Source organism: Pipistrellus hanaki (assembly GCF_964339955.1).
Source record: "Pipistrellus hanaki genome assembly, chromosome: 17".
Classification (NCBI taxonomy): Eukaryota; Metazoa; Chordata; class Mammalia; order Chiroptera; family Vespertilionidae; genus Pipistrellus; species Pipistrellus hanaki.
In genome coordinates, this window is record NC_140519.1 from 43,088,638 (window position 1) to 43,098,261 (window position 9,624).

At 42.1% G+C, this 9,624-nt stretch overlaps 1 protein-coding gene across 2 annotated transcripts; it reads left to right on the top strand.

The window, feature by feature from the left end:
- The first annotated feature begins 231 nt into the window (after positions 1-231).
- RBM12B (RNA binding motif protein 12B) lies at positions 232-8,649 on the top strand. 2 transcript variants are annotated; one of them, XM_084864695.1, is made up of 3 exons: positions 232-332; positions 4,479-4,526; positions 5,081-8,649. In XM_084864695.1, the coding sequence occupies exon 3, from the start codon at positions 5,109-5,111 to the stop codon at positions 8,004-8,006; it is 2,898 nt and encodes a 965-aa protein (XP_084720821.1). In that variant the 5' UTR covers positions 232-332; positions 4,479-4,526; positions 5,081-5,108; the 3' UTR covers positions 8,007-8,649. The 2 variants fall into 2 exon arrangements, with proteins under 2 accessions (XP_084720821.1, XP_084720822.1); XM_084864696.1 differs by lacking the exon at positions 232-332 and adding an exon at positions 655-734.
- Positions 8,650-9,624: the final 975 nt, after the last annotated feature.

Sequence of the window (9,624 nt, forward strand, 5' to 3'; positions counted from 1 at the left end):
CTCTGCTTTTACAGCCCTTAACTCCTGGAAATCGCGAACGGTTTGTGCAGTCTACGCAGGCAAGTTCTTGACCGAAGCTTCTTAAGTTACAAATTAACCTCCTAGTTTTGGGTCAGAATCTCCCCTCTCCTCGGTTGGCTGGGACCCGAGCATGCGCAGAAGCTCCGCGAGGCCGGGCGTGCGTGCTCGGGCCGGCGCCGCCCGGCGCCGACAACAGGAAGTTGGGTGAGCGTCAGGGCGCATGCGCACAGCTGGCCGGCGCGCCGGGCCCGTGGGGGGAATCCTGGAGAGCGCATGGGCAAAGTGTGCGTCCGTTTTTCCGGAGTGGAGGGGTGAGTGGGCGCCATCTTCTTCTAGGTTCACCGAGGGGCCCTTCTGGGAAGGCTGCTGCTGCGACGAGGAGTGAGGAGTGTGCCCTCCGCCCTTCTCCCTCCCCCAACCCCCTCCTTGTGCGTCCGACCCGGCCCAGTGCGAAGCCGTTACCGCGGGGCGTCGGGGGCGGGGAGGGGTCGGCGTCGGAGACGGAAGTGCCGCGAGAGGAAGCGCCGCGAGAGGAAGCGCCGCGAGAGGAAACGTCGCGAGAGGCGGGGCCTCCGCCGCGCCGGCACCCAGCGCCGCTCCGCCGTTAGGGCGCCCGCGCTCCTCGCTCCGCACCGACTCCCGCCCGCCTCCATGTGGTGCCGTGTGCGCGCTCCCCGGGGTTCTTAACAGGGAAGAGACGGCGGATCTCCTAGGTATTTGCCCCCTTTGCGGTGTCATCGCGGTCCGTGCTGGCGGCGGGCTTAGGCAGGGGCCGCAGCGTGCGGTGTGGGAGCAGAGTTCACCCGTAGTTGTCCTTGGGACCCGGTAACGGGAAGGCGCGGAGGTGGGGCGGTCCGAGTTAATTGGAGAAAGCGGATTTTGTCCGAAGGTTCTGGCCGCGGCGTCGGATCTTACGGAGCAACTCTGGCCGGCGTGGGAAGAAGCAAGCTCCGGCCCCCGGGAGCCTGGACCGAGGCTGCGGGCTCTGGAGGCGCTGCCTCCGACCGCTCCCCGTTTGCGGATTGATGGATGTTTTGGGAAAACCTGTGCCCTGTGGATTCGTCGCCATTGACAGTGCCTCTTGGGGACCCCGGCTCTGTATCTTCATGCCTTTGGTTTTCATTTTAACCGTCTCTACGCTATAAAAGGATACAGGGCAGGTCATCATAAAGAATAATTTCGGACCAGGGGCAGGTTATTTTTCTCGCAGGGGAAACTCATGCATTTAGAGTTTGAATGTGCTCTATCACAACTTGGGGCTTTAAGAAGTTGTCGCATTTTTCTCTCCTTGACCATGTTTGGAAAATGACTTGTTCACTAGTTAAAATCAAATGGATTTGAAATAATGCCTGTTTAAATTTAGTTCTCCTCCCGTTAACAACCCCCCCCCCCCCCAGGCTTGATTAGAATATACACATTTCTTGTCGTTTAGTGATAATGGTATTAAGGGGGATGAATCATTGGCTAAAAATAACAGCAAAATAAGTTTATTAATTTCACTAACTTGCCCTTAAATGAGCTCTTAAGGACCCATTTCCTTCTTTTCATAGGTGGAAGTTCTAACCTATCTCTGTCTTTAAATCAGCAGTTACCAAAAGTACTTGTGTTGCATTCAGAAGTAATAACATTTTAAGTGCTTTATTTTGTATTTTGTTTTTTTGTGTGATGTTCTAAGAATAGAATTTCTGCAGAATTTACTTAAGGAAATTGCATGGCAACCACAGGAAAAGTGCTTATTTTGAGAACTGCTCTCATAGGTAGTTGGTGGTCTCGTATGTTATAGAGAGATAATCACCCTAGAATCTCAAGGCAAAAAAGTTGAAGCATTTGTTATAATTAACTGTGACAAATTGAAACAATTTTTATATAGTCTACTTAAACTGAATTTATAAAATTTGCCCTCATTTAAACTGCTTAGTGACAATAATTGTTTTTAAGTTAGGGGGGATATATTATTAGTATCTTTTGAATTTGACATATATTTATTCATTGAAACATCCCTAACTTTTCTTGTAGATTTATTTTTGTTCTCAGGATAAATCTTTAAAAAAAAAAAAAAATAGCCGGGACCGGTTTGGCTCAGTGCATAGAGCGTCGGCCTGCGGACTGAAGGGTTCCGGGTTCGATTCCGGGCAAGGGCATGTACCTTGGTTGCGGGTACATCCCCGGTAGGGGGTGTGCAAGAGGCAGCTGATCGATGATTCTCTCTCATCGATGTTTCTAACTCTCTATCTCTCTCTTCCTCTCTGTGAAAAATCAATAAAATATATTTAAAAAAAAAAATAAAAAAAAAATAACAGAAATTTGGCAAGGACAAATGATGTGTACTTACACTGCTTTCTGAAATATTTTAAAAGTAAAGGAGCTAAGTCAGTTTAAGGAGTCTCAGAACTTGAATGGGGACTATTCCAGAAGCCGTTTACAGTTTTTGTAAAATTGCTGGTGTGGATTGATATATTGAATAAATTAGGCTGTACTTAATTCTTTGATACTGCAGATTTTTTTTTTTAAAGAATATTTTACTGATTTTTTTACAGAGAGAAAGGGAGAGGGATAGACTAGAGAGTTGGAAACATCATGGATGAGAGAGAAACATCGATCAGTTGCCTTCTGCACACCCCCTACTGGGGATGTACCCGCAACCAAGGTACATGCCTTGACTGGAATGGAACGTGGGACCTCTGAGTCCGCAGGCCTATGCTCTATCCACTGAGCCAAACCGGTTAGGGCAGATTTTTCTTTTAAATTCACATTTTTTTAGAGCAGTTTTTTTTTTTTTTTTTTTTTTTTTTAAGGTTCACAGCAATATTGAGTAGAAGGCACAGAGATTTTCCATATACCTACCATGCAAATATTTTAATAGTAAGTCAATATATATATATATATATACACATATATATATACACACATATATATGTATGTATGTATATATATTTAAATATATTTTAATGATTTTTTTACAGAGAGGAAGGGGGAGGGATAGAAACATCAATCAGCTGCCTCCTGCACACCTCCCTACTGGTGATGTGCCCACAACCAAGGTACATGCACTTGACCAGAATCGAACCCGGGACTCTTCAGTCCCCAGGCCAAACTGGCTAGGGCAAATCACAATATTTTTAATACCAATTTGACATTGATAATTTAGATGCAGACTGTGCCAAGTAATTTCTTGGTAACTTTTTTAGTTTAGCTAATAGTTTTAAGTTTAACTCATGGACCCTTTTCAAAAGAAAATAAACTTTGTAGACCTTAAAGAATATGACTTAAGATCCTACTTTGTGGAAGAGTAGTACCTAACTGTAAGTACCAAATTAAAACATTTATTTGCCCATTAACAAATTTATAATTATTAGCAGGTCATAAAAACTTATTTGGAAAGACTACTTTGGGTATCTCAGAGTATTAGATGTAAATTTCTTTAAACACTATGTTGGGATTTTTCAGCAGTTAACACTGATAGTTCCTAAACATTCCAAATTAATGTATTTTTATTATATTTTTACTTTCCTACATTGTCATTTGTGTTTCTTCATTAGAACTCAGGACATAGCTTAAGAAGATGTTCTATCTGAACATTTTTTTTGTTTGGCTTAAGAAGAATTTTAGTAGTAATTTTTTTTAGGAGTTAAAGGAGTAGTGAGTTTAAGATAGGTAGTTGAGTTTAAGATAGGGAGTGGTAGAAGTTGAGATCTTTGATTTTAGGGATATTTTACTATTTGCATTAATTATATTTGGTTCCATATTTGGAAGTGTGAGCTGTATATGTGGTACTTAACACTGTACCCAAATAATAGCCATTGTTTGGATTTTGCTTTAAAAAGTAGTGTTTGAATTTGAAATGTTAGTGTTTCATTAATTTATTTTGTCATTTTGAATGGTTGCTTTTTAAATTTGATTTGGTCTTATGTTTTGAAAGGGAGGAGAATTGCAAGAGAGTCAGACATAGGTGTTGAGTCTTTTCATGGTTGGAAGAGATTGAAAGTTTTTGGGAATTTTCTGGTGTTTTTAAATTTTCATTTTACTTGTGGAGCAGTTGTCTCTCTCTTTTTTTTTAAGTGAATGTAAAATTTATATACAGTGAAATGCACAGACCTTAAAGATAGAATTCACTTAGTCTTAATAAATTTATACACTCATGTAACCTAACACTCCAATTAAAATATATAACATTTCCATCACGCCTTTCCTTGTACCATTTCAAGTTTAGTTTTTAAAAGGTTTTTGTTTTTAAATAATTTGCAGATGTCTATTCTGAATTTGTACCTCCTTTTTGCTAACGGATGATTCATTTCCTCTTGGAATAAAAAAGGTCATCTTGTAATGTCCTTAGTTGTGGTTCCTTATATTGCCTCACAGTTTAAGTAGGTCATTCTGAAGTGACTATCCTAATCTGGCGTTGTTTAAGGTCAATTACAGGGTCCTGGGATTAATTATATTTCATTTTCTTTCCACAGTTAAGTTGCTTTTACAGAATTAACAGGTCTCCAAGAAATAATAAACAGGTAAGATATTCAGAGCTTAAGGCTTTTTACAGAGGCTTGACAAAAGAATGTAAAAGTAAAATAATACATCCTTAGGTATCCATGCCTTCTGTACTTTATGTCTGGCCATTGATGTACTAGTGGTAAGCAAGCAACTTAGCAGAAATTATATACTGACCATAGATGGCTTTGTAAATATGTATAATTCCTCAAACCACAAAGTTCTCTCTAATGTGTCAGAAGATATGTTTCTTAGTGAGTTTGAAAATAGTTTGGTCTTGGTGTGCAGCAGCACTTGGCAGACTTACAAGATTTGATATTTTTGTTGTTCATACTATATAGGATAGGTGATGTGAAAATGTACCTTTGAAGTAGTTGGTTTATTTACATGTGTAGATAGGAGGAAGCTTATTCCTTTTTTAAAAATTGGATGCAACCAATATTTTTGTGAACTTGTATTTTGTTTTCATTTATATATGCTGAGGAACGTAGGAACCAAGTAATTATTAAGCTTAGTGTGGGATAAGGTACTTCAAAAATAAGACTTGCTATTATGTGTACCTTTTTGTCTGCAGGTCATTATTGCTGTGATTTGAGCTCAGCATGGCTGTAGTCATCCGTTTACTGGGGCTTCCTTTTATTGCTGGGCCTGTGGATGTTCGTCGTTTTTTCACGGGATTGACTATTCCTGATGGAGGAGTGCATATAATTGGAGGGGAGAAAGGGGAGGCTTTTATTATTTTTGCAACAGATGAAGATGCAAGACGTGCCGTAAGTCGTTCAGGAGGGTTTATCAAGAATTCATCTGTAGAGCTCTTTCTTAGCAGTAAGGCAGAAATGCAGAAGATTCTAGAAATGAAAAGACCTGATCACATAGGAAGAGAGCGACCAGGATCTGGGGCATCAAGGACTGGCTGCTTACCTAATTTTGTTGAGGGTATTAAAGAAGAAGCAAGTAATTCTGGATATGGCTCTCCGATTAATCAAGATGCTGGGTTTCATACTAATGGTACAGAACATGGTGATATAAGGCCAAGAAAGACACGGCCATTGCAGGCAGAGAATCCTTATTTGTTTCTACGAGGTTTGCCTTACTTAGTGAATGAAGATGATGTACGTGTCTTTTTTTCTGGTTTGTGGGTAGATGGAGTAATTTTCTTAAAACATCATGATGGCCGAAATAATGGTGATGCCATAGTAAAATTTGCTTCATGTATTGATGCTTCAGGAGGTCTTAAATGTCATAGAAGTTTTATGGGTTCCAGATTTATAGAAGTAATGCAAGGCTCAGAAGAACAGTGGATTGAGTTTGGTGGTAGTACAGTTAAGGAGGGTGACATTCCTGTGAGAACTGAAGAACATTCTTCACCAAGAGGAATCAATGATAGATATTTTCGAAAACAATCTCATTCAAAATCTCCCAGAAGAACACGTTCTCGTTCCCCTCTTGGGTTTTATGTTCACTTAAAAAATCTGTCCCTAAGTATTAACAAAAGAGATTTAAGGAATTTCTTTAAAGATACCGATCTGACTAATGAACAGATTAGGTTTTTATATAAAGATGAAAGAAGAACAAGATATGCCTTTGTGATGTTCAAGACTCTGAAAGACTATAACAGTGCACTGGCTTTACATAAGACGGTTTTACATTATCGTCCAGTTATTGTTGATCCAATTTCTAGAAAACAAATGCTGAAGTTCATTGAATGTTATGAAAAGAAAAGACCAGCATCAATAGAGAGAGAGAGGCTTGGGCATGTTTCACAAAAACACTCTCAAGAAGGCCACTCTGCCCAGAAACTGTGCATATATATAAGAAATTTTCCATTTGATGTTACAAAAGCTGAAGTGCAAAGGTTCTTCGCAGACTTCTCTCTTGCTGAAGAGGACATTTTCTTGCTTTATGATGACAAAGGAGTTGGTCTGGGAGAAGCATTGGTGAAATTCAAATCAGAAGAAGAGGCCATGAAAGCCGAACGTCTAAATCGTCAGAGATTCTTGGGGACAGAGGTGTTGTTAAGACTTATATCTGAGGCACAAATGCAGGAGTTCAGTGTCAATTTTTCCAGCAAGAGAAGGCAAGACCGCTCACAGTCATGTGACAGAGATGGCCCTGCCCGTTCCTTTGACTCGGATGATCCACCAAGATTCACAAGGGGCCTTTCTGTGAACCTGAGGCACCAGCAGGAAGCCGGGAGGCCGCTGGACAGCTTCAGGCACGCCCAGGGGGCCTTCCAGCGGCCCGAGCGGGGCCCCCCAGAAGACTTCCGGCGTTCCCCCGAGGCCCTCCGGCTCCGGCGGGAGGGCCTTCTCCGGAGGCCGCCCGAGGAGGACTGCAGACGGCGCTGGGAGGATTTCGGGCACCATTGGGAGGAGGGCTTGAGCCCCCCCAGGGAGGAGGACTGGAGGCGGCCACCAGAGGACGATTTCAGGCACCCTCCTAGGAGGGACTTCAGACCATCCCCCGAGGAGGACTGGCGGTGGCCTTCGGAGGAGGACCGGCGGCGGCGACCTCCCCTTGGCGAGTTCAGGCGGCCCCCGGAGGCCTGGAGACGGCCCCCCGACGCCGACTTCAGGCGGCTTTCCCCCGGGGAATGGAGGCGGCGCCCTAAGGAGGACCTCCGGCGGCCCCCCGAGGAGGACTTCCGGCGGCTCAGGGAGGAGGACTTCAGGCGGCTCTCCGAGGAGGACTTCCGGCGGACTCCCGAGGAGGACTTCCGGCGTTCTCCTGAGGAGGACTTCCGGCGGCGGCTGCCCCTGGAACACCGGCGGCCCCATGAGCACTTGCGGAGGCCGCCCCAGGAGCACTTCCGCCGGCCGCAGGAGCCTTTCCGGAGGCCGTCCCAGGAGCACTTCCGGCACCCCCTGGAGGAAGACTTCCGGCGCCCACGAGATGAAGACTTTAGGCGCCCGCGGGACGAAGACTTCCGGCGCCTTCCGGAGGAAGACCTCAGGAACCCCCGGGAGGAGGACTTCCGGAGCCCCCCGGAGGAAGGCTTCAGACGCCCTTCCGATGAGGACTTCCGGCGGCCCCCAGAGGAGGAGCGCAGGGAGGCTCCGGAGGAGGACCCGAGGCTTCCGGACGATTTCAGGCCGCCCGGGGAGGAGTTCAGGAGCCCCTCTGATGACCTTAGAAGTCATCGCCCTTTTGTGAATTTTGGTCGCCCAGAAGATGGCAAATTTGATTTTGGAAAGCGTAATGTGGGCAGTTTTCCTGAGGGGAGGTGTATGCCTGATCCGAAGCTAAATTGTAGTTCAGGTAGAGTAGTACCCGTTAAGATAATGAATCTTCCATTTAAAGCTAATGTTAATGAGATCCTAGACTTTTTCCATGGTTACAGAGTTATACCCGATTCCGTTAGGATCCAGTATACGGAGCAAGGGTTACCTACAGGGGAGGCCGTTGTTGCTATGATGAACTACAACGAAGCCATGGCTGCTATTAAAGACTTAAATGACAGGCCCGTGGGCCCGCGCAAAGTTCGGTTACTTTTGCTCTAGGGAGCACTTAACGAGTTACCTCTTCCCAGTATTGATGCAGTAAAATGCTTTTATGTTTTTCTAAAAAGTGTTCATTTTAGTTATCTAATGAAGCCTTTTAAGTTTGACCTGTGACTAGAACAAATGTAAGTAGTAGAATGTAAGTCCAGTTATCTTTTGCTTGCAAATTGTCGTTTTTTTCTAATGAAAATTAAATGGTTTTCTTTTGTTTATTGTTTTTTTTTTTTTTTTTGGTTGTTGTTGATTAACAGTAGGGAAGAGGACTGATTCTCTGAGTGCATTAATTTTTTTGTTGATGTCATGGGTAAACTTCAAGACCTGTATGAAGTAGAGCTGTATTTGAAGAAGATACATTATATATTCACTTTTGTTTGCATTCTGTAGTCTGCATCTTTTACTAAAAAATGTATAAGAAAATGGTCAGTAACTCCTTGTTCAGGGTTAGCATTTTTATTGCGACTGCCTGCAGAATTAATGCCCTCTTGTCTGAGATATTACTGTTAAACTTCCCATTAATTATCAGTACTTCAAAATGAACATACTGTGAACTTAAAGTTTACTTATGTAAAAAAGTTAGGAGATTCTTAGTTTATATGTTCACATCTTGAAAAGTTTTATAAAAATAAAAAAAATTACAACTGGAGAGACCAACTAATTAACTTGTATTTGTATAAAAGGTGAAAAGAATTAAAACTTCTTTTGTGAAGTTTTTCAGCAGCTACATTAAACAATATTTGTTAGTGCAGAGTGTTATGTATAGTTCTATGGTTTCTTCAACATCTCATCAAACAAACAATTTAACTCAAAATACTTAAAAGACAAAAATAAAGTAATGGTAGATTCAAGGAGACTTTCAGGCTTATGCTGGGAACAACTGATAAATAGATACAGTTTATGTTTCTCGGGAGAATTTTCTGATGATCCATATAACTTCTATTTACTCTTAGGTTCTTATTTTTTTAAATTCAAAACTTTGTATCACAAGTCTTAATAACTAAATATAATGGGACTTGTGAGATTGAATTTTGACTTTGATATTCAACATTTAGTGTAGACATTTTTGCAAATACTGGATTTGATTTTCTTTTTAAAAAAATATATATTATTGATTTTTTACAGAGAGGAAGAGAGAGGGATAGAGAGTTAGAAACATCAGTGAGAGAGAACTTTCGATCAGCCGCCTCCTGCACACCCCCTACTGGGGATGTGCTCGCAACCAAGGTACATGCCCTTGACCAGAATCGAACCTGGGACCTTTCAGTCTGCAGGCCGACGCTCTATCCACTGAGCCAAACCGGTTTCAGCTTCAGTTCATATTCTTAACACTTTGCCTGCTAACTTTGTTAAATGGTACTTTAAATTTTAATATGACGATGCCAAAATTATTTACAAGCGTGAGCCTTTTCTTCCATTGTTGTTTTAAAAATAACGTTAAAAATAAAATTAGTATTCTCAAACATTGTTAATAAAAGACAAAGTAACTTTAAAAGTTTTTATATATCGAGGGTTTCTCTTATATACTAACATTATATGTTGGCTTATTTAAAATTGTTCATTTTACTAAACTAAATTTGATTGTGGGCTATTATAGTTATATAAAGTTAATTTTTTTCAATTC